At 53.7% G+C, this 24,358-nt stretch overlaps 5 protein-coding genes across 5 annotated transcripts; 2 read left to right on the top strand and 3 right to left on the bottom strand.

Moving 5' to 3' along the window:
• Window positions 1–439: 439 nt before the first annotated feature.
• CH63R_10829 (Inositol polyphosphate kinase) lies at window positions 440–4,744 on the bottom strand (the record flags this gene model as incomplete). Its single annotated transcript, XM_018305803.1, has 1 exon — window positions 440–4,744. One exon carries the CDS (start codon window positions 4,742–4,744, stop codon window positions 440–442), a length of 4,305 nt encoding a protein of 1,434 aa, XP_018155227.1.
• Window positions 4,745–11,194: 6,450 nt separating this feature from the next.
• CH63R_10828 (uncharacterized protein) lies at window positions 11,195–11,638 on the bottom strand (the record flags this gene model as incomplete). Its single annotated transcript, XM_018305802.1, has 1 exon — window positions 11,195–11,638. The coding sequence occupies one exon, from the start codon at window positions 11,636–11,638 to the stop codon at window positions 11,195–11,197; it is 444 nt and encodes a 147-aa protein (XP_018155226.1).
• Window positions 11,639–12,678: 1,040 nt separating this feature from the next.
• On the top strand, window positions 12,679–13,032 carry CH63R_10827 (uncharacterized protein; the record flags this gene model as incomplete). The annotated part of the gene is made up of 1 exon (XM_018305801.1): window positions 12,679–13,032. One exon carries the CDS (start codon window positions 12,679–12,681, stop codon window positions 13,030–13,032), a length of 354 nt encoding a protein of 117 aa, XP_018155225.1.
• Window positions 13,033–13,989: 957 nt separating this feature from the next.
• Window positions 13,990–16,241, top strand: CH63R_10826 (Tyrosinase; the record flags this gene model as incomplete). The annotated part of the gene is made up of 5 exons (XM_018305800.1): window positions 13,990–14,059; window positions 14,108–14,245; window positions 14,292–14,437; window positions 14,488–14,757; window positions 14,814–16,241. The coding sequence occupies 5 exons, from the start codon at window positions 13,990–13,992 to the stop codon at window positions 16,239–16,241; spliced, it is 2,052 nt and encodes a 683-aa protein (XP_018155224.1).
• A 421-nt stretch (window positions 16,242–16,662) lies between these two features.
• On the bottom strand, window positions 16,663–22,108 carry CH63R_10825 (ABC transporter; the record flags this gene model as incomplete). Its single annotated transcript, XM_018305799.1, has 17 exons — window positions 16,663–17,160; window positions 17,221–17,401; window positions 17,467–17,547; window positions 17,602–17,727; window positions 17,895–18,202; window positions 18,252–18,436; window positions 18,492–18,556; window positions 18,708–18,779; window positions 18,829–19,027; window positions 19,089–19,331; window positions 19,390–19,552; window positions 19,721–20,406; window positions 20,467–20,700; window positions 20,771–21,050; window positions 21,103–21,326; window positions 21,391–21,919; window positions 21,974–22,108. 17 exons carry the CDS (start codon window positions 22,106–22,108, stop codon window positions 16,663–16,665), a joined length of 4,209 nt encoding a protein of 1,402 aa, XP_018155223.1.
• Between the last annotated feature and the right edge of the window lie 2,250 nt (window positions 22,109–24,358).

Below are 24,358 nucleotides of genomic sequence, written 5' to 3'. Positions count from 1 at the left end.
ACAACAAGGATAATGAAAACTTAAAAAAAATTCAACGCCTTGGTTATACACCCAAAGACCGCTTTCAACAAATCCTATTCAGTCCAATCTGTACCCGCTGTCCGGGCGTCGCTTCGCTCAACCACCGCTCTGCTCTCTCCACCAACCACGGTCTACACGCAACCAGCTCACCACTCGTCGGGACTCACGTCGGACACGACACAATCTGCAGCACCCACTAACCAAAGCCTCTTGAGGCAAGTGAGAGTGAGAATACAAAACATCTCAGTTGCCTTGAAATCTGTATTGTGACGCCAGACCGATGCCGGGTATGTTGTCAAATGCCATCCCTGACTCCGCGATTTCCCCGTCCGTCCGCGCCAACCAACCATAACCCCCCAACCCAGAATAATAATCCCCCCAAAAATTATCAACAAGAAAGTAGAGACTCGTCCTCCACTCATTCACTAACTGACCCCTCTTCGTCCGACATGTGATCCATGTCGATGTCATCGACATCCTCCATTCTGTTACTCCGTCCATGACTGTCCAGGCCCATGGCAGCCCGGGTATCTTTCTGGATCTTGAGGAAATACTTCCTCAACGTACGAAGACCTCGGAGGAAACCACGATCCGGTTCATTGGGGTGCTGAGGCGGGCATGGCTTCCCCTCGGCCAGGTCGCCCTTGGTCAGGCTGTTTGCGAAGTCGGCGATCTTGAAATCGATGCCGCGCTTCTTCTTTTGCCTTTTCTTCTCGCGCAACGCCGACGACTCTTCCGTGTCGGTTGCAAAATCAGTCGTGGAATCGTCAACGACTGTATCGTATTCATTACCCTCGCTCGTCGTGTCGCCGTCGTAAAACATGAGAAGACTGGCGGCGTAGAAGCGGTAGCCATCTAGCTCCTTGACAATCGACTCGAGGTGGTCCAGTTTCTGTAGGATAGTCGGTATGTGCCGCAAGATGCTGGCGTAGTCCACGCCGTCGTAGAGAAACCGCGTCAGGGCGTCTTGAAATTCCTGCCCAGCCTTGAGGTCGCGCCCAAAGTACTTGTCCTTGAACACGTAGCTTTGGCTCTTGACATCCCAGACCTGGAGCCCACACACACGCACGCCGAGCTCACGCGACGTCGTCCTGGCGCACTTGCCTTGCTGCGACTTCTGCTTCTTGGGCGTCGCCTCCACACCGTACTGCCTAGTACCCATCTTCAGGTCCATGATGCATGGTCGCTTCATGCCTGCCGTGAGGTCTTCCAGCAAGAGGAAATACTCCACGCGGGAGTCCCTCTGCGTTTGTGCTTCCTTGGGGTTCACCGGTCGCGGGATCTTGCGGAACTCTTGCGTGGGGCTCGGTACCTCGGACGGCACTGTGGATGCATAAGTCGAATGCTCAATCTCAGAAACGCCTCCAGGTTGAGGTGCCTCTGTGGCAGGCACCGGAAGATTCAGTTCTTTCGCGGTCCCTTCGTGAGGACTCGTACCATTCGTATTCGGCGCCTCGATCATGGGCGAGTTTACTTGCGATGTGATAAGAGATTGCCCGCCCTCATCTTCGCCCCTGTACCCAGCGTCGTCCGCCTCCTCCCAGTACTTGAGATGGCCTCTGGACTCTGTCACTGTTCGTGGCTTTCGTCGGAGCCCTGTTCCGGAGTAGCGCCGCTTCTTCTTCTGCGCAATAATCTTGTCCGCCAGCGTCTCCGGCTCCGGTGCACTCGTGCCGGTGACATCCTTGACATCGCTGTCCTCGGCTTCTGCGGTCTCCGGGTGGCAAGGATGCTCGGGACGCTCCATCGGGATGCTTTCCGTCGCCGGCGGTGAAGAGCTGCTTGGCCGGAGTGGGCTGGGGTGTTGAGGCGCGTGACCTTCTTGAGCTGACGGGTCCTGCCTGCGCACTAGATCGGGGACGGAGCTCGCTGGTCTTAAGGTCTGCTGCTTCCGGAAGGCCATCGACTTTTGGTGAGGGCGACGGTGCTTGTGGATCGGGATGGGCTGCTTCAAGAAGACGTCGTTGAACACCTCGTTGCGCAGCCGCTTGTTGACGGTTGTGGCACCCCAGCTGTTGGCGTGCCTGTCATCCAAGCTGGGCCTTGTGGGAGACGTCGCTTGGCTCTCCTCGACGTTGTCAGGCAGACCAGAAGATGATGTACTTCGGCCCCGAGTCGGCAAGGCGATAGGCGGCGGCGTCGGCTGAAGCAGGTTTCGTGGCAAGATGTGCCAGTTGTCGTCAAAGGTGACGGTCGGGATGGGCTCCGGCGCGTTCGAGAGCGACTGGCTGATGATCCTGCGGTGTTCCGTATTATTGGATTGGGATGCGCCGTTCGAGTTTCCATTGGCAGTGCTAGACTTGGAAGGCGACACCGAAACTGACACGCCGCTCTCCCCGGTCTTCTTGCGCTCCAAGACGGGCATATCCTCCCGCTTGTGAGTTGATTTGCGCCGGGGCTGCTTGTGAAAGGTAACGTTCAGCACGCCGATGTACCGAGGGAGGAACGGCAGCAAGTCCGGATGGTCTTGCTCCACGTTCTCGTAAAACTCATTCTCTCTGTTGTTGAGCTGTTTGCAGACAGCCCTCTTGGAAAAGCGCCAGAGGGTGGTGTGTCCGCCGACTTGATGCTTGTAGGGAATGAGCTCAATCGCCTCGAGGGGCTCTTTGTGCTCGACTTGGTGATGGTGGGTGTGCTCGTCAAGATGCGTAGGCATCTGCTTTGCTGTCGTCGGCTCCTGCCCGTCTTCGACGGCGAGGTCATCGATGGTGCCAGGCTGGACCTCGCGGAGAGTTACATTCGGCTCTCCGGGCAATCGCTTCGGCTTCGACTTCGGCTTGTGAGAGGGCGTATCGGGGGGCTGATCGGGGGACAGCTCCTCTTCAGGCTCGGGCTCATCGGCTTTCACGAGCCACGGATGGAAATCTTCGGCCCTGGAAGTGGTGCGGGAGCCCGCCGTCTGTCTCGGCTTCGCCACGTCTCGCTCGCGCTCTGCGGCCTCTTCCAAGCCGGGATGTGGTACGAATACGGCTGAAGAAATCTTCTCCTCGCTGGACTCGTCACCCTCCTCATGGCTCTCACCGCGGTCGCTGCTGTCAGCAGATGGGCGTCGAGTCTCAGCAGTCACGGTCTCCTGCACTGCCGGTAGCGAAGCTTCGCCTTCGGAATCACCATGCTTGGAGCTGGCCTTAGGACCAGTCTGCCTGGCACCGTCTGAGTCCACCTTGTGGAAAATATCGCCGTTGACTTTTCTCAGGCCAAAGTAATCCTGGGTCGGGGAGTCGGTGAGAATAGGCGTTTCGCCGTCCTGGGGCGACTGGAGAGGAAAGGTCTTAACCCTTTCCAGCTGCTTTGGCAACCAGTCCTTCTTATCGAGAATCCTGGGAGATGGTTGCGCGCTCGCAGCTTTGGCGAAGTCTTCAATGGCAATGTCCGATGATAGCGGATCTTGTAACTCGTGGCTCAGGGAGAGCTTCTCCTTGGGGCGTGTGTCCTTTCTGCGGCCGGGTGTCTTCTCCTCCTTGGGCAAGCCTTCGCGGAAAAACCGGAGGCTGTAGCTTGCCTTGCGACTACGGGCGTTCGGCTCGACGCCGATCATGGCCTCATGGACCGACTTCTCGACCTGGCCATCCTCCTGGCCGTCGATGGCCTCACTTGACCCGATCGACCATATCTTCTCAGGTCCGACGGAGAAGCGCTGCTCCAGTTTCTTGGGCCGTACCTCGGGCACGGCAACGTCTTGATGTAGCTTCTGGTCGAGGGGGGCGACGGAGGCGGCCAAAGATGCATCCGGGCTGGTAGAATGGGAGTGGGCTCGCGTCTTGCGCAATCCTCCCGTCGATCTCGACTCCAGGTCAACGCGCTCCAGCGACGACCCCCTGCCCCGCGATCGCGTGCCCTTGAGAAAGTCCCGGTGGTCCAGTAGCATTGCTCTGATGCCCTGGAAGCTAGAAATATCGTAGGTGGGCGACGTCATGATCTCCATGTCGGCGGCGGGAGGCTCGGCAGCGTTGATCGGGTTGGTAGCGTCGAGGGGTGGTGCAGAGGCGAGTTGAGGGGCGCTCCGAGGAGTTACTGAGGCGCTGTGGCCGGGAAGGGAGGGAACATTGCGGGTATCGACGGCGAGGGTATCCAGGCCAGCAGCGGCGGAGGAGGGGTTACTAGGTGGGAGGAGAGAGTCGGCGGTAGGAGAGGGCAGCGAGCGCGTCGACAGCTGGCTCTGGGGTTGGGGGGGTTGATCTTGGTGAGAGTGTGTTCTCGAAGGGATGCCGCGAGCTGAGGCAAGTGCTTGGGTTAGCAAGGACGGACCGGACTGCCTCGGGAGGGCGGCAGGGCCTCGGGGCTTTTTAACATTCGGGTCGAGACTCGAGACATCCTGCTGGTGCTGGGTGACAGCGGCCGTGGCAGGGGGTAGATCTGCAGCTCGGGCTAGGGGGGTGTCTGGATGCGATGGCGGGAGGGATGAAGGGAAAGGTGGCTGTTGTTGCTGGGGGGCGGCGGCAGCAAAAGCAACGCCAGCAACATCAGATCCAGTTCCAGGATCTGCAGCAGACCCGTCTGCACCAGCGGCGGCAACGGCAACGGCAGCAGCTGGGACGGACGGACAGGGACTTGCACAGGGCTTGGAACTGGAGATGGGGGCGGAGATGGTGGTAGTGGTGGGAGTGGTGGTGGGAGTGGTGGTGGGAATGCGCGGCGACGACGACGGCGACGGCGACGAATGCGCGGGGCTCACCAGGGTCGCGGGTGCGGCATTTTCGGCGTTACGAGGCGGGCTGGACATGAGGGAAACATCTGGCGAGACTCAGGACAAAATGGAGGATTGGTCGCCGGCTGTTTTGGGGCGGAAAGGGGGTTGTAGGGATAGAGAGCGGCGTAGGTCGCGACTCTGGAGTGTGTGCGGATGTGTGTGAGAGAGAGAGCGTTGAGTGTGTGTTGTGTGTTGTGCGTGTGTGTGGGAGATTTGCTGCTGAGGTGTGGGAATTGGGGGGAAAAGGAAAGGGACGTCACGACACATGCGTGGGGAGGAAAGAGAAAAAGTGGGCGGGCGAAAGAGGTGTGCCGGCTTCAGGATTGGACGCGCTGCAATGTGCGGGCCCGGCTAGGATGGGATAGGGACCGGGGGGGAGTGAGTGAGGTGAGAGGCAGTAAGTGAGAGGGAGGGTAAGGTAGGTAGGTAGGGAGGGAGGGAGGGAGGGAGGGAGGGATACCAGGTGCCTGAGTTTAGGTGGTAGGTAGGTTAGGTTAGGCTCGGTTCGACAGACAGTGTGTTTGTGAGAGGCGTGTGCTGGGAGTAGGCCGGAGGCGTGCAACGTGGAAAAGCAACCCCGACCGACACACGGTATCCGTATCTCAGTGAAGAAGAGCGTGAGCCAATGCGATGCGACGCGCTGCCATGCGATGCGAATCTGCGTCTGTGGGCGGTGGGAATCCATCTGTGTGGGCTTGGGCGTGCGCACGCATGTGGGTTTCCCCTTTACGCAGCGGGCTGCTGGATAGGATACATGTTCCTGCCATCTAGAACCTGCCAGGTCTCGTCCTAACGAGATGGTCGAATTGAATAACCTTGCCCGGGATAAGATTCACAACAAGGTAGATACAGAATATAGCGAGGTATGCATCTGTATAGTGGATGTGATCTGTACTCTCTACGTAACGGTACTTGAGATGAGGAATGTGAGATGAGGGGCAATTCTGGAGTTGAATCTCAGACGTAACTGTGCGGCAAATCCACGGGCATGCAACACTATCTTAGTCCGGTAGTCTGTCTTATCATGATGATGATTATCGGGATTCCCAAGGGAACCAAGCGGTGTCTCACTTACTCCCCTTGCACTCACCCACTCGATCGCTCACTGAACTTTGGTATCTGCTATCTACTATCAGTGGACCCGAGTGCCCCAACTGATGCTACAGAGCAAAGTCCCAGAGGAGGAGTGGACGTAATGACCGGGATTGCACAGGGGGAAGGGTCAACGGCCGATAGGGAGAAACCTGGATTGGAAAACAAAAAATAGGTACATGCTGATGAGGGGTCGAGGCGGCGGCAGACCATGTACCGTAGATAACGATGGAACGCAAGAGATGCCTGATGTACTCATCATCGGTAAATACACAGTGGAGATACTTGTCGCAACCAGTCCCTCCCACGTGTGGAAAGTAGTGGCATCTGGGGAGAGGAAACAATCGTGGGAAAGAAGAGGGAAGGAAAGAAGGAAGGAACCTCCACCGTCGTCGCATCCCATCCCCCAGACCAATTCTGTCCCTCCTTTTTTCAATCTGTTGACAGCGCATTACTACACATCTCCTCCGAGCAAAAATATGCTTCCATCAATCTCACCTGCGGGCCGCAACGTGTTGTGTTGTGTAGGTATCCGTAGTTACAGGTACGTACTCATATACACACCCTCCAGGGAAAATAGGATCTGCTTCCGTCGGCGCCGGTCTGACAAACTGCACCACCTCCCAAGACTAACGCCGTGGACCGCAGTTGAGTTCATCCTGGCTCATCGAGACATGGACCGACCCAACCTGGCCGCCAACTTTGACTACACACACACACACACACAACGACGAATTCCCTCCTCACTCGACTTATCTACAACTCTCTGTATGCGGGTACACCATACAGGTCTCATTCTATAGAGTCTCGAGGCCCGTCAACCCAGAAAGCTTACCCAGGCAAAACACACGCCTACCGAGTCCAAGCGTCAGTTTTTGCGCAAATCAAAACATGATCATCCAACCCCCGTCGCTCGCGTTCCCACGACTGCGGGCGCCCCCCTGCGCGACCCCAGCCTGCTGCCGGTATCAACCCAGCAGCCCTCTAAGCCCTCCTTCGTCCAAACCCCGCTTAGAGTGGACGGTGTGACGCCGCCGTCCACGGGACTGCTAACTTGGCTCCCGGAGCTTCCCACTCGCCCCAGTAGCCCGTTCAGCCCTGGACGGCCTCACCATTGCCAGCCCAACGCTAGCCCCCGGAACATGCTTTCTAGGTCGGGTCCTGGGTTCCAGACTCCGGAGAGGCTCGGTCCTTGGGGCCAAACGCCAAACCGTTGGAGAAACTCCAAACGCCCCAGCCAGAAGAAATCCCGGATCTCGAGAATCCAAACCAGACCTTTGTCCCTCCAGCCATTGACGAAACCGACTTGGCTGGTCGAGCTTCAATTCGGAATATGCATTCCTGCATCTTGTTTGTGACTCTCTAACCTGAGGAAAATCCATGCCAATGCCGCAGCCCCCTCCCTGGTTTAAGTCATAAGTCACGGGAACAGCCATTACCTAATTTGCAACACCGGGTCATCATCTTTTTGGCTTGGCCCCTAGCCGACGGCCTGTACGATGGCCGAACAGCCGCTATGATGTAAGATTCGTCTTTGCGTCGTTGTCGCTTTTGGATACACAAACACGACAGAGTCTCGGACCCGTTCCCCGGTCTAGCAGCATCTCGGACCACAAAGCACACCGCACACCGACCAATCCGACACAAACCCAGCACCCCAACAGTGTCTCTTTCACCGACGATGCAACCAAGAGCCAGGCCGTTGATCCCGAAACTCTTTAGGGAGCACGTTGTTGATTCTCAACTCCTTACAGGCTTGTCCAAACGCCGACGGCTTCCAATGTCTCATCGACTGGCATTTGATGTATCAGACGAATACCTGGATGCGAAGCTGTGGATTGGTGCCCAAATGGCGGAATTCTCTGTCTCTCACCCAGGTTGACTGTTGATTTCACACAGCGACTGCCAAAGATAATACTCATCGGCGTCCCTAATGGTGCCCTTCGGCGGAATCCCCCCCTCGATTGCCTTCCCCAGGATGCCGCACGTCGTCGGGGCGGGCTACCCACCCCTACTCCACGGCCGGCTAGCGTCGCAGGGCTGCTCGCGCTCCTTCTCGCTTATTTGTCCGGCTGATTCTGGCATTGCCTGTAGATAGTTCCATTCGTCATCTGCAAAGGACAAATGGATGGAGAGCTCTACTGGCGTGGTTTTGTTGCACCGGCCGGCACGTCTTCTTGGGCCATGCTTCGTTGGCACCTCTCTGAAGCCACCCACCCCGCCAGTCGCCACGATAGAAGGACAGTTACCGGCTCGGTTAACCGACTCATCGGTGCGTCACTACCACTTCAACCATCCAGGTGTTCTCAAGAAAATGACTGGCCGGCCCCGATACCGCTACAACTGGTACAATTGTTCCACAATAGCTTGCCAGTTAATTACACAACCCGGTCACTTAGCACGGAACACGGTGGGAAGGCACGGGGCCGCAAACGGTTCCATCGGGCCTTGCAAGAGGAATCCCCTCCTCCGATATCTTCTTCGGTCGCGTATCACACCAGCAAAGTTCATGTCGTAGGCCCCGGTCGCCCGCCTCGAACATAGACACCACCCTCCCTCCCTGTTTCGCCGGTCTGCGGAATAGATTCCCCGCCAAAGGCAGTCGAGACGGGACGGAGCGTCTATTCACGGCCTAAGCTGGAAGCATCTCTCTTATCTGACACGTCTCAAAACATCTACTCAGATGCTAATCTTTGCACTGCTCGAAGGGCCCCATTCCCCGTCTCTGGAATTCCGGAAGAATAAGCTTGTGCCAAGCATACTCCTCAACCCGCAGGCTTGAACCCTGGCAGGCCCTTCGCCGCCAATCATTTCACAACGTGGGCTCGTCAGACCGCTTCATGGCAACCCAACCCGCAGACGAAATCCGGTCCCCAACTCCCCGTTGCTTGCCTGCTAAGTCTGCCCCTCCCGGGTTTATTGTGTCTTTCCAAGGCCTATGAAAGCTATACGACTCTTGGAATCTATCACGGGCTTTGCTTTTTTGGCCTCGAATACGTGAGAGCCCTGGCCATGCCTTGCATGCGCATGCCTGGCACCCAGCAGCCTTAGCATGCAGTGCGCTCGATGACGGTACTTGCACGGTCCTCAATGCCCTGACGGACTGGGCACAAAGAATCCATCTACGCAAAGACTCGCTATAGGTTGTCTGCTCTAAGCTAAGATAACCCGACATGTCCCTGCGGTGCTAGACACAATATGGCGTGCTTCTGGCGTATTAGGCTGGCGCATTCAACACCCCAGGGCGTGATATCATCGAACAGCGTTCATCCGCTTGCTTCAAATCTGGCTTGATCCTTAAATCCCTTTTCCTTGTTGCTTTTTGGGCCCCTCCCAGACTCGAAAAAAATTTAATTTGCTGGCTCCTGAACACCACATTTGGGGACACTTGGCTGGATTGTTACCATTCAGCAAGTGTCGGCCAGCCTGTGTATCCGGGGTCGTCACTTGGGCTGCCTCCTATCAGTCACCCACGTGAGGAAAGCATCGCCCCGCGAGCGCCAGCATCATGACACCTCATCCCACACTAGTCTCCCTCGTCCCCTGAGGCTCTGCCGGAAACCATGTTTCCTTCCCCGTACCATCAGCGTGGCGCAGCCACTTCATCGTCGCCACCGCTCCTGAATCTAAATTGTTCCTGGCGATCACTCTGAAACCCGGGGGACACAAACCTGGCTTTTGCACCACGCAGGAAGCTTCAACCAAACTGGCCTTTGTCAAACCCCTGGTTCTCTGACGGTAGTGGGAGTAATGTTTGCCTTTAGGCGTGGAGCTTTGCATCTCTATTGCACGGCCACATACGCTCGCCCGGCAGCTGGAAGGGCCCTCCTCAGCTCACGCCCCCTTGGAATTCGATATTGGGATGATCTTATAAATTGTCGACCACACAGGGCTGCATTGACCCTCCTTAGCTACACCATCCAAAGAGAGGCCTGAAATCCGCCATGTGGTCTCCGGGAACCCACACCGCCGCCGCCGCCGCCCCGTGCTGAGACGGGGTTCCGGGAACCGGCTCACCCGGGCTTGGGATCCCTGAACCTGGGTGTGCTGGGACAGGTAGCTTTGGGGGGGGGGGGGGGGCAAGAGGAGCTTACATCACTTCAGCATCTTTGTGATGTCGAACGTTTGTTGTTGAGGTTTATGTGTTTCTACGAGGTTCCGCCGGAGTAGGAGACACGGCTTCGCAACCCACCTCGATTACCGCTTTCCATAATTTGGTCTCCAGGATGCTGATTCAAGAACTGGTACGAGGAAGCTGGTGAGAGTTGTGGGGACGGCTGAATGGAGCATCTCGATCCAGCGGTTATCGAGATGAGATCGAGCCCAACGGATGAGATAAAATGTACAATCCTATCTACTTGCAGCTGCCTTAATGAGTGATACCCTACTAGTTGGGGAGGCTCTTAACTCTTCTAGATGCCCTTGAGTGCGCCACGTGTTTGCTTGGCAGTCGCAGGTGGCCGGCCCAGTCGGGTCGCTGCTGGCTTAGCACGTTCTACTGTTGGCTAGGAGGTGAATCGGCAGGCTCGTTCGTCACAAGAGCTCAGGGAAAACTCTATGTAATGTTGTTCAAGAAAAACAGTTTCATCTACGAAGTTAGAGTGGCTCATCGTTCCTTCCATGGACTATTTCGTCAGTCGAGATGGACCATGTGCATTTGCCACCGAGATCTCTCAGCAGCCCGGGGCTTGACGCGAATCTTTCGGCACTTCAATGACAGTTATCGCTGCAGCCTCGGCCCCCAGTGCGATATGCCAGGACCTCCATCAAAATTTCACGACACATCAATGCCATCCGTACGGCCAGTACATCTTCCAAGCCGCTTGATTAGCGTTTCTGGGTGCCCATGTCGTCCCAAATGTCTTGTCGTACAACTCATTCTGCCCCACGCAGGGACCTTTACCGACGCACTCGTAATTGAGGCAACTATCCCATTTTACTCTCGACGTCAGCGGCTTCTTTTCCCTGCTTGAACAAATTGGAAAGAGTAGAAGGTTGACGTACCGAGGGTAGAGTAGGTGAGTTGGCCACTCTGCTTGCTCTTGGGAAACCCTGCAAATGAACACGCAAACCATCCACATATCGCACATGTTAGCAAACTGCATGCGAATATCAACAAGAATGACGACATCGTTTTCTCAAAGAGGCCTTGAAAACAAACATCCTCCCAGATTATGATGAGACGATATATCCTTGTAAAGTATGGACACATAACTCACGCATTTGATGAATTGATCTGTCCAGGTTCCATATCTCTCGAAAAGCTCCTGTCTGCTGGTGTCGCGCTCTTGAATGTCTGCCAAACTCCTGTCACTTCATAAAACGTTAGTCAACTAGGAAAATCTAGGAGCCAGCTCTTTCCCCTCCCCAATGCATGTTCAAGGACGAAACTCACTGAGATCCGGGGTGATTGTCCAACTCAATCGAGACGCCCATCACTGGTCCTTCCCCGAGCACCTCTGAGGGATCGAGGGAATTGGACCTCTCAAGGCCATAATCCAGTGGTACTGATGGGATTGAGCTGCTGGAGGAAGGTTCCTCCGCGGTAGAGGTCCTCGCTGCTTCCGAATCCTCGGTCCATTTTGCGGTAGAACCAAAGGTGATTGGAATGCCCTCGAGGACATCTTCGCGATCACCACGATCGTGCATCCATATATGTTCATCCTTGGAAAAGCCGAGATTTCCCCCGCCGCCGCCAGACCCTTGGCCTCTAGAGGTTACTTCTCTCGGCCGTACCAGGTCGGCGTCACCTTGGCTGTTGTGGTTGTCTATGGTGCTGGCTATCACGGAGTAAAGCAATGAGACTGCGTAGATCGAGAGCTTGAGAAGAATCATGCCGACTCAGAATGAAGATAGAAATGATATAGAATGGCAAATTTGAGGGCTGAAGAGTCGAAAAAGAAGGAGGGTAGAAGACGCCTCCCATAGGAAAGTTGACTTTCGAGGATATGGTCCACAGAGGAAGCATGCATGAAACCGAATCGTTATGAAAACTTTTGATTATATGGCATTTTCTCCCTTGCATTTAGCTCCCTCTGCGGGTGTTTATGGACTGATTGTCAAGAGAACAGCCCTACATTAACCCGTTGAAGCGGCACATAACGGTCTCAAAGAATAGAGAGACCTGTGCCATCTCATTCTCGAGATTGCATCACGTATACGGCAATACTCAATGGCGCTGTTTTGAGATGTTTGCCCCGATTCCGAGGAAGTATTTCCCTTGCGTAGGGAGAGCTGGGGTTTCGTTTACCGACAGTTTTTCTCTTTCAGCTAGAAAGCGTCACTGAAAGGAGTGTGTCAAAAGAACTTGGATAGGAGCATCTTGAATCTGGTCTGAATGGGAATAACGGCTCATGTTTCCATTTGCCACCCCTCAAAAGAAAGATTCGTCACATGCAAACAGGCATTCTCCTAGAAATCTAGGGCCGACCTCGAGTCGAAAGTTCATTCCCAGGTTATCTATACCACACTCTCCTCAACTTGATTGCCTTGTTGAAATCGTCTTTGGAATCCTCTTGGCATTGAGGAGTTTACTGGGAAGACTGACCTCATAATCAACACGTGTCACCGTTACACTCCAAGGAGACTTTGACATTATGCATTTGGAAATACCTTGAATGACTGATTGACCAATATCTACAAAGAAAAAGAACAGTTCCGGCCGATTTAACCGTATTTCTCCTCGTAAGATAATTGTTGTGGAAATGATTGAAGTTACCACGCAGAAGTAATTTAAGGAGTGTCGCATACCTGCTTACGGTGTTTCCTCAACATTATCGCCAGTTGCTCAACTTTCAGCTTTTACATTTGACCGGTAAAGCGCTGGCATCATCAAGTCTGCTCCTCTCCACCTAAGTGCTCCACGGCGTAGCACGATGCATCTCAGTTTCATCCTCATCACACTGACATACTACGTGTCTGGCTCATACGCCCTCTGCTACACATCCGGAAGGCTGGGCGACTACGGAAAATGGTTGAAGGAAAAAGAGCCCACCATCGACAAAGAACGCCTCAGCATTGCATGTTCGACTCTGGTCGGCCGCGGGGATGTTTCGTTCGCCAAACATGAGTCGAGAAGCACATGTATGCAAGAGGATTTGCGGACCAAGTGGGATTTCAAAATCGAGGTATACTACAACAAGTCCAGACCTAGTTCTCTACGAACCTTTCTCTTTGGTCATATAAATGTCTTCGCTGTTGTTGGAATTGACAAGATTGGCAGAGGCTGAGCGAACCGAAGACTGATGGCACGGCGACAATGACGATGGATGTCTGCCTGGAATACCTGAGGAAGGAGGCATATGGCTGCAAGTACGGAGGAAGAACCAAATACTGGGACTGGGGAATCGAGTAAGTGTCCAGCATCTCAAACTATGGGGGGAATTCTCTGACAAAGGGGGCTTCTGTTACTATCTAGGGTCGACTCAAACTTCGGGAGCTGTATGGGATGAGTTTTCGCCGTACGTGCATGCACGTTGTCATCGACATCGATTCATTGAACTTCTCCATCTTTCAATGAGGCTCATTGACTATGGAATCTTACCTACTGTGTATATATCAGGCCGATTTGTCTTTTAACAAAAAGACACCCAGAAGCGAAGCTGTGCATTACAAGACAGTTGTTCAGCTCGATGATTGCCAGGTTTATGCACACCGCTTCAAGATCTTTTTGCTTCGATAAACTTTACAGAATGCCTCGAGACTCCTCCTCTTGTATGTCGTCAGACGTCAGCTTCTGTCGGCTTCCCCGCCTTTGCCACAGAGATACAGTCAGTCATTTGCTAGCTGCAAAAGCCGTCCTGAGCTTATGGTCGTACAGTTCAAGCCGCTAGATGCATTCCAGGGGTCTCGGTGAGTTTTCAGAGAGCACATCATTGGTTCACGTTCCGGAAGGCGCGAGCAGCTGAGACGCCATGGATGGCTGAGCTTACCGTGCTTATTGTGTTTCTCCAAATTTCAGCTACAAAGGGACATATCTTATGCCGTTTCGTGCCACAATGACGAATATTCCGGCGGTGGAATGCGGTCATCTGTGATGTCGGAAGGTTAGAGGCATTCGTGCCCAAGCCTCAAGTTTGCAATTCCGATCGTAGGTGGGGTATATAAGCCGTATCTCGTTCGTCTTGTACATCGCTCTTTTCACCACTGCGGTTAGGCAAATCACCTGAAATACATCGCTGGAATCTATGAGCAATATGTCTTCGGATGGAACCCAAGGGCCTGTGCTGGTCCGCGGCATCAAGCCAGAGGACCCTGGTCAGCAGTCATATCTTCACTTCGTGCTTCAACGCTGACTGTTCATAGCCAACCTTCCTGTACGTCTGGAGGTGCGCGACATGATCAAAGACCACCCGGATCAGTGGAACCTGTATCTTCTGGGCCTGGAAAGGTTCCAAAACTCAGTGGATGAGAAACTTCCTCTTTCCTACTTCGAGATCGCGGGTGAGACCACCGCAACGACGTCTGGAGGACACACTGACAGTACTAGGAATCCATGGGCTTCCGTACAAGAAGTGGCCGGACAGAGACTGGAATAACAAAATGGTCCGAGTCGACAACCGATTTGGGGGGTTCTGCACCCACAGCTCGATTTTGTTCCTTACCTGGCACCGTCCGTACCTCGCCCTCTTCGAGGTCAGTACCATTGAAGATGTTCTGCTCCTCCAGTGGCTAACACGTTACAGGCGGAGCTCTACAAGCACGTAAATGCTGTTGCCAACGAGTTCGAGGAAAGCGAGCGCAAAGCCGACTATGTCAAGGCCGCCAAGAACTTCAGAATGCCCTACTGGGATTGGGCTCGTCCCGACCTGGGTGTCTTTCCGACTCAGGCTACCGCCCAAGCTAGAGTTCATGTCAAACGCCCCCATGGCAAACAGCAGGACTTCTTTCTCGACCCGAACCCTCTGGCTACGTACAGGTTCAGAGAGTCGAAGGGTGACAGGAACATCAACCGGGTAACTATCTCCTTCTTCCGTATCGGAAGTCCCGTATATCTGACCGCCATGATTAGTTTCCCGCAGTCGGAGGCACCATCCGATACCCCGGCCAGACCACCAGCAACTCGCTCGTTCAGCAGCTGACCAGGTTCTTTGCTGGTACCGATCAGTCCCCTCGAGGCAAGAACTTGACAGAGCGCGTTCTCTTCATCCTCCAGTCGTACCAGGACTTTGGAGCCGCGTCTCACAACCGATTCAACCCCCCCGAGAAGCCTGGACAGCCTGATTTTGACGAATGGGGTAGCATCGAGGACATTCACAACGCCATCCACACCTATTCCGGGGGCGGGGGACACATGGGCGACCCGACAGTTGCCGCCTTCGACCCCATCTTTTGGCTTCACCACACCAACATCGACCGTCTCTTTGCTATCTGGCAGGCCTGCCACGATGACCCCAAGGACCCGTCCACCTACGTGACTGACCGGACTGCGGGCACCGGCTCCATTGGGGGCAACTTCTTCGTCAAGGCCGGTGGCGCCGAGACGATCAAGACTCCGCTGGCTCCTTTTGCGCAATCCGGCACCAAGGATAACCAAACCTTCTGGACATCAGAGGGTGTGAGATACACGACCGAGTTTGGCTACGTGTACCCGGAGACTCAAAAGTCCAAGTTCCCCACTAAGAAGGACATTCTAAACGAGCTTGACCGGCTGTACGGGAAGAACGCCTCTCTCGCGAACATCTTGAGGAACGGCGAGGGGGACTTCCTGGCTGTTTCCGAAGAGTTCCGATCTCGTGCCAAGGCTCATTTGCAAGCCGAGAAGCCCTCGCTCAAGGCCGCTGCCGCTGCGCCGGCTGCGGACCCGGCTGAGCAGAAGCCGCTGTCCCAGTCTCCCGCCAAAGGGTCGGCAGACGTCGAGCTTCCAAGGGACCGCGACTTGAAGAAACTAGTCGGACCCGGCAACAAGTACCTCGAATGGCTCGTCAACATCAAGGCCGAGAAGGCCGAGCTGGGGGGCAACTACGTCGTCCACGTCTTCTTGGGCTCCCCCGACGATGCCATTCCCCTCCTCTACGTCATGAACCATTCGCACGTGGGCGCCTTCGCGACCTTTGGCCAAGACGAGCACACCGCTTGCAAGAACTGCCAGGAGGGGCGCGCCTCGGGCCAGAGGATCACCGGCCAAGTGCCCCTAACGATCGCCCTCGCCGAGCGGTACGTCGCCGGCCTGCTCGAGAGTCTGACGCCGGACCACGTCATTCCCTACCTGCAGAAGAACCTGCACTGGCGCGTGACGCTGGCCAACGGCGAGCTTCAGGAGCGCAGCCAGCTGCAGAACCTGCTTGTCAGCGTGGTCACCGTCGAGGTGAAGGTACCGGGAAGCCCTACCGACCTCCCGCAGTATGCGGACAAGGTGACTCCCCAGCCGCTGGCTACTACCAACCGCGACGGCACCGGCCGTGGATATGGTACCGGATATGACGGATCAAACTTCTAGCTCGGTAGTTGACTGCGAGTTACCAAGGTCTAGACGGAAGCTTACCACGGATCACGAGTCCTGGATGGTGGTGTCGCTTCTTGCCGTATCTGCCAAAAGTTGTCAAGTCTGCCATCTCCACGGTACATTCTTACTAGACCATGTTGCTTCTATTCATGTAGTATATAGTAATCAATTGCACTCCGTTCTATTTTGTTTTAAAATGCAACTCAGAAATACAAACCGCTCACACTCCACGATTTGTCGGCAGGTAATCATGACAGAATGTCTATGGAAGCAAATGTTTTGCTGAGTATATTACCGTGGTTTTATATCGTCCTATGTGTTTGGAATCCTTGAGACGGCAATATTAAGAATCATGAACGCGTCCTTCAGTTAGTTCATCGTTTACAACGAGATGGGATCTACCCATCGACCTAGTTTACTTCTGCGAGTCCAGTATACCCAATACATCCTCCACTCTACCAACCTTCTCGATCTTCCCCTTTGACAGCAAGGCGACGAAATTCCGATCAGACTGCATGTCGCCGGTTGCGCCGCCCAGTCTGTGCGTGATCGTGATTACGGTATGTCCCTTGTCGATGAACTCCTGGTGAATGATGTCACGCATGGCAACCTCTGTCTCGGGGTCAAGTGACGATGTAGCCTCATCGAGTAGAAGGATAGGCATAACATGATCACCGTCCGGTTGGGCTCCTGATAGGTTGGGCGGTCCGCGTAGAGATCGAAGACGGAGGATCGCCCGAGCTAGCGCGAACAGTTGGGATTGTCCCGTTGACATTTGCGGCAAGGAGGAGATGGGACTTTCCAAGATCTCATGGATCTCCTTTGGCGGGAAGTCTCCCGCTTCGAAATGAGACCACATGTTGGTTCTTTGGAGAGCCGCTACGATCGTGTCGTTCGAGAGGCATCCAGAAGGCTAGTTGAAAGAACAGATGAGTAAACTTCATAGGCGTGCCGAAAAGTGTTTCAATCTTACATCTAGGTTGAAGCGAAGACTAGCCTGCCCTAGAACAAAGGCATCCTGGGACACTGTTATAAAGCATCTTTGTCGAATGAGGTCTCTTGGGACCAAGCTCAGATCAACTCCATCTATCTTGATGGTTCCAGACTGCACATCGAGGAGACGGAGAAGGGCAAGCAATAAAGTACTCTTTCCACTGTGATGGGTGGAAGCAAGTCAGTAAGGGTCAAGCAGAGAACGTTTCTTCAGTAGGCTTCATACCTGCCAGTCCGGCCACAGACAACCAACTGCTGGCCTCCAGAAACCTTCAAAGTAACATCCTGTAGGGCTACTGCTTCGGGACTGAGGAAAGAAATCAGCTCTGAAAATCTAGTCGACCGCTGGTGTTTGTCTTACTTATATGATACTGTGACATTATCCAATTCGACGAGTCCTGACGATGGCCAAGCCCCCGCAGGAACGTAGTCTTCGAATGGGCTACCCTCTTTCGGGGTGTCGGCTTCCAGGGTTTTCAGTCGAGAACTGTCAAACCATTAGCATTATGCCGAATCTCCTGTCTGGTTACCATAGCTAAAAGCAACATGACGACGTCACATGAAGCAGTCCTGCTTGGACCATGTTCAAGGTAAGTAGGAGAGTGTACGAAAGCGGGCGGTAAACAGAAAGAAAAACGAGGTAACAGAACGTACATGGCGCCTAAAGATATCTCCATATTGGTCCAAGAGGTGACAAGGCCAAGTAGAGACGCGTTTGCGACTATGACGATGTTCAGTGCCATACCAATCTGGCCGGCTGTTGTCGTTCCTCTGAGGAATATGGCGAGAGAGATCAGGCCGGTGGCTATCGCAGCGACCATGAGATCGAGGACGACACCCAGCCACTGCTGAAGGCAAAACAGGATATAGGCTGGCCGCTGAGACTTGTCGAGCGAGCGGATATTGGCAGCCTCGACCTGTCTCTCCCAGCCAAATGCCCGGATCGTCCTAACCCCTTCAACCTGTTTATCGTTAGGTGATGAGTGGCCGGGTTTCCAGGATACGTCATACCGATTCAAGAAAGCTGGAGTACACTGCCGACTGTGACTCGAGGTCAAGCAACCGCAGTTGCCGTGAGGTCCGTAAGTAGATCCTTTGTACAAAATACACCGTTACCACGCATAGCGGAAGCGTTGTTGCCATCAACTTCTGGGCACTGAGGAGGAGAACCAGCTGCACTAAGAGCTTAAAGACCTCTGCAGCGATACAGTCATTAGCAAAAGGGGCTTCAAGAAGTCCGGTGAGACTTACGATTTGAGATGGACAAAATGGCGGGCGGCAACTGCCTATCGACCAGTTGAATATCTTGGCTGAAGCTATAACAGGTTAGCACGCAGCACTTCAAACGTGTGGTCATAACCAACCGGTTTAAGATCACTCCAGTGTCAGTGGTCGAGAAATATGACAGCGGGGCTCTGTTTTTCCATTAGTAAGATTACAGCTACAGGAAGTGTGGTATGCACGAACCTCACGATGGTCGAAAGAAGGCGGCGGTGTAGGTTTGCCCCTGACTCGGGCGCGATGCGGATGTGTGTAGACCTTCTCGGAACTCAGCATCGTTTTGGTCAGACAAAGGCGGTGCACCTACCACATCGAACCGTTTGTGAACGCCCAGGCGAGAAAAGATACGATTATGTAGCCCCCGACATAGAACATGGTCTGGGAGGCAGGTGCTGCGGTCCATTTCTGGAGCCAGTACTGCGGGAATGTGATGAAGAACGAGTATGACGACGTGCAGACAAGAAGGAGGAGAAAGTTTCTGAGTCCCACAGCCCTGAGATAATAACCTATGCGCAAGAGCCAAGTCAGCGTGGGAAGGGTGGTGTAAAAGTTGGAGAAGGGCATTACCATAGAGTGAAACATCACCCGTCGCCCTGCTCAAGTCGGAGACGGCTTCGTATACCTTGATACTTTGGCTCAGGATGTTCTTGTCTACTTGAGGGTCTTCCTCGGTGACATTCTTCTCTGTTCCATCAATATGAAGTTTGAGGACATGCTCTGGGTCTTGCGTTAGGCCGGCCCACGTTCCTTGGTATGCCACTGTGCCGTTGTCCAAGATAACCAAACTGTCTGCCAGATGAAAGTGCGTAGCTGTGCGAGTACGGTAAGCTTCAAGCTCGCGTTTGATGAGAACACGTGTTAAACTTACAGGAGTTGGCCACGAGGAAAACAGTTGTCCCCATCCTCCTGAAAAAGCCCGTAGGACCGAAAAGGTTTTCAACGATTCGACTCTCAGTCTTGCCGTCGAGGGCACTAAAACTATCATCTAAAAACACCATCTCACATCGGGCGTACACAGCACGGGCAAGAGCCTATCGACTTGTTAGTACACAGCTTTACTGAGGCTTCGAGTGAGCTTCCGGGAAGGGGGGTTCGTTGGAACGGCCGTTTCACTGACGCCATCGAGTAGCCTGACATTTCCCAAGAGCAAATCTCACTCGACCTTTGGCGTAGAACTACTTCTAGGGACGAAAGCTTACCACTCGTTGTCGTTGTCCTCCGGAAAGATTCAAGCCTCGGCTTCCGATCATGGTCTGGTCTCCGTTTGGAAGTGCTGAAAGATCCTCATCCAGGCAGCAAAGGCGGATGACTTGTTCGTACCAGCTTGGTTCGTCTGGCAAAAAGCCACGGACTGCTTCCTTGAGGGTTCCACTTGGTAGCCAAGGCGACTGCTCACAGTAACCTACACGCTTGGAAGATACCGATATGGTTCCACTAGCAGCGGGCATCTCGCCCATGAGGGATTTGACAAGTGTTGTCTTACCACTTGCCACCGGTCCGGAGCAAATGACTATCGAACCTCTGTCAATGACAAGACTGATATTAGTAAGGATCGGAGGTGACACTGGGGAGCTCTGTATAGTGACGTTCTCGACGCAAATTGCCGGCGAAACTGCATCAGGGCTGTCTTCTGTTTTCTTCAATGCCAGTCTCTGATCATTCCGGGACGGCTGTAATAAGTACTCCTGGATTCTCTCAAACGCGGCCAAGGAGCCTATCGCCTGCGGCACAATTGACATGATCATGTTCGCAGGGTGAGTCACCAAACCGAGGAGCGCGGTGGTTGTGAATGCTGTCTCAGTATCGAGTGCCGAGCCCTTGAGACTTGCCACGAGGACAAAGAGCACGAAGGTGACGATAGGAGTGAATATGCCGAGAGCGTTTGCTGCGAAAGTCAGGAAACCCCGCCAGGATAAGTATGATCTTATCGGGAAGCAAAACATACCACTCGCATTGTAAGCAACCATCATCCATCGTACTTTTTTAGCTGCGTTCAGCTCCTGAAGTCGCAGATCCTGGACTAACGATTGCGTGTGCGTAGCAACCCCGAGCATCTTTAAGTTCTTCATGGAAGAAAGCATCGAGGTGGTTACGGCAAGTCGTTTTTGGGTAGCCATAGACCAATCCTTCTGCTTACTTTGAAGGTGCTTGGCCAAATATCGACTCATTCGGGAGCAGACTGCGATGTTCATTAGTTTCCAGCTCTTTAACCCTCTCCTGTCGCACACACACGGCCGACGAGAACTTACAAAAGATGATGACGTAGGGGACGAGGCACACCCATCCAACTTCTCGGGCCAACATAGTCGTACCGAGCAACACTTCGATGACTTGTGCCCACGTCTCGTGGAACATTGAAGCGGCCTGGCCGACGTTTCCCGCATCTGTACTGATCAACGTCACAGCTCTCCCGTCGTCGTGGTTGCTCGATTGCTGGCTAAACGACTTGTTGTTGATGAGACCGACGACGGCGCCTCGTATCATGACCTTGAGCTGATTCAGGCGGTGGTAATACACGGCCCTGGACATCTGGATTGCTAGTCAGTCACTGAGCAAGCCTGTGCTCGAGAAACATGCTCACCGCCAAGCCAACATAGATGACAACAGCCATGGCAATGATCAAGTGCCCTGTTTCCACGGATTGCGCTGAGGACCCGCTCATGTAGCGGATGGCGGTGCTGATGAGAACTGGTTGGGCGTAGCGGAAGACAATGAGGAAAAGCCGGGGGATGATCGGCGCCAGAAACTGTGGCAACATGCTGAGGGCAAGAATCTTGGGGAGTGTTGTCCTCCCTTCTGGCTTGGCTGTGACAGTGTCAGGGGGTTCTGGCAAATCTTGCTGTCCAGATTGGGACTTGGAATTAATTACCTCTTTGATCCCAAGCCCGCAAGGCTTGTTGGCGCAGTGATTTCGACGACAGCATGTGGCCCATCGGGGGAAGGTTCTCCTCGGCGAGAACATGACGGTTTCCAAGGGCCAATATGGGGTTAATCCACCAAAAGAACGTTCTGTCCAAAATGTTGGCCAGCTCTTCTGGGGATTGCTGGCCTCGAGGATCACGCAAAATCGGTTTCTTGCCGCGACTTTCGGCAATGAGAAGCACAAACTTAACGAAGAGATTTACTATTCCCGGCGTGACAGCCTCCGACGTCCTATTTCCATAGTGGCTCGTTCCCAGCTCGGCGAAGTCGCAAGCCGTAGATGCCAGGAGATAGACGATGCCGAGATCTGACGGTTTAACAGAGCGGGTGTGCTCGAGGGCCAATAACGGGCATAGGCCCACGCACGCTGTGAAAGAAGCAACGGCAGAAACAAGGTGGACGTCATCCTTTGCCGGCGTAAATGCTGTTGTGACCAGAGTGGCCAACTGAACCACCGATAGCGAGATTGCAATCGCCTGTCCCCAATGTCAGTCGCCACGCAAGGGAGATGTAACCACTTCACCACGCACCAATTTGCCATGACCACGGTGCTCCGAAACGACCTTGATCGGTTCCGTACGAAGCCTCAGTAGGCGGATTGGTAATAGGGATAGAAATAAGGCCGAAGTCGCAATGGACAAAATTTGAGGCGGTGTGGGATGCATGATGGGCTCGGCTTAGCCCAACATGAGGTTGCCTTAAAGGTCCGACAGGTGAATCTGCGAGATTTGGGGCACCGGGTTTGTGAGGAAACAAAGAAAAGGTGCGATCGATCAACCGTGAGAGGACCAACAGATTTCAATGGGACCTAACTGTTTCTTTAACGACTCTGGTTATCGGAGAACAACAATGTCTAGACCTTGTAACCAGACCCCTGGAAGGGTTCGGGGTGGAGACGCAGAAACGCAGGCCACACGAGGACAGCTGCAGCTGCCCGAGGCGACCAGGTTAACTATTGGTGCTAATCCGAACCACCTTCCTTGTTGGTTTCCTGCAAACTGCAGGGAGGAGGCGGGCTGTTGTCGGTACGACGATCCTTGAGCTTACAGATACATGCATACTGCGACACGATGATTCCCCCACAAGCCGAGGGCAAAATGTCCAACGTCTTCCAGTTATGCAATGACGCCACCAAAGAGCCGCTCTAACGTCTTCGGACTTTATGCTGCAGAGAGGTGCAGATCATCCAATGGTAGCGGAACGGAGCCGCCGTGTACTGTACGGCGTCAAGGCTCGGTGAAGATTCCTCCAAGAGGAAAACAAGTGCCATATCGAAAACTGCTCAACTTGTTTGTTTGCAGAATAAACATCAAAAGATCAGTCTCCTTCAGGAGTGTTTTTCATTCAAGTCACGAGGAACAATCCACCTCGTGGCTTTGAAAGAGTAACACACCGATACAATTGCTGAACCCCTGGCGGTTGCTGCAAAAAGAGACAATGACCAGGCAGCAGCAGCAGCAGCAATAGCAGCACTTTCATGTCCGCCTAGTTCGGATCCCACCCAGTATATCTCCTCTCTTGTCGATGAAAACTATTTTGCTCGGCAACATCTCCCCGGTCAATGTTGTCACGATAGGCTGTGAAATAACAACAACAACAACAACAACAACACCACCAACATCGATACTCCGTTATAATCAGAGAAGCTGCAAATATGTGCTATACCTGCACAAGGCTCGGCATAGACCCATGCCAGATCCCTTCACACTCTGAAGCTGAAGACTCTTTCGAAGAGGAGCCGGAGCTCGAGTCCATGTGGCAGCTGAATGAGCAATACAAACGAAGATTGGAGCAACACCCGGAGCGTCGAAAACGTGGAGGATAACAGCCCCAAGTATACCGTCCGCCTGCGCCGCCGCCGCCAAAGTACAAGAGCAGCCGCAGCCAGAACAGTTTCATCGGTCGGCGCGGTGCAAACAGCTCGTACCGCAGCCGAAGGCCATAGTTCACTCGGCACCCGGCCATGGCGGCATTCCGGCCTTCGTGGCATACTCGGTCCGCGCAGACACCCCGGATAGTGCCGACCTAATGTTCTTGCGCACGACATATGCCTACATCTTCTACGACACTTCCCTGGGCAATGTTGACCTAGGGCGCGCCGAGAAGCTGGCCTGCTCCATCTTCGCAGCACTAAAAACAACTGTAGCTCTTAGGAGCTGCCAGACAGAGTCGAAGTCCTTGTAATACCGCTCCTACCTCCAACTAAGACTAGGGGCCTGTATTCTGCCAACAATGTAGGACTAGACCTTCTCTTCTCACTAGAGAACCCCTGGTACACTCGTCTCACTATACGCGCGTCGCGAAGATCCCCAGTACGCATACTGTCTCCGGTACGCCGCCACCTGTATAAATCATCACGAGCGGGAAGTGCAGAGCCGCCTGGACAGCCTGGACAGGACGGAGGTGGTGTCGCGGTATCTCCCTATAAGCGGCTGTTCTGCCCTCAATGGCGAGCAGCATGTCCTTGATGTCTTGTGGGACTAATCTAACATTTCTAGTGTAGCTGTAACGGAGGGGTCCAAGGGTACTAGAAAGACCACGACCTCGTCTGGCGCAGATACAAATTGCAGGTATACTATACAAGGAAGAAGATTACAGCACTTGGATGTAATTACGTATTGGCGAACTTTGGTGGCAAATAGGCGGAATCCACTGCAGTGAAATAACACAGAGCAGAGCAACAGCGACGAGGAAAACGTTTAGGATAGAAGCCAGTAATAGCATATTGAAACATGTAAGAGGACGTCAGTTTCATCGCAAGGAGAAAATAAGGAGATGACAGTAAGAGGATCGATTTGTAAACATGGGTGTATAGGCACTATTAGTTCTGTTATATAGCCTGTGCCAAGCATCTGTATTTGTACGAAAGAACCACCAAGGTCCTATTTACGAAATCGCACACAACCTTCCAGACC

The sequence above is a fragment of the Colletotrichum higginsianum genome (genome assembly GCF_001672515.1).
Source record: "Colletotrichum higginsianum IMI 349063 chromosome 7 map unlocalized unitig_7, whole genome shotgun sequence".
NCBI lineage: Eukaryota > Fungi > Ascomycota > Sordariomycetes > Glomerellales > Glomerellaceae > Colletotrichum > Colletotrichum higginsianum.
This window is presented reverse-complemented; position numbering and strand designations above follow the sequence as displayed.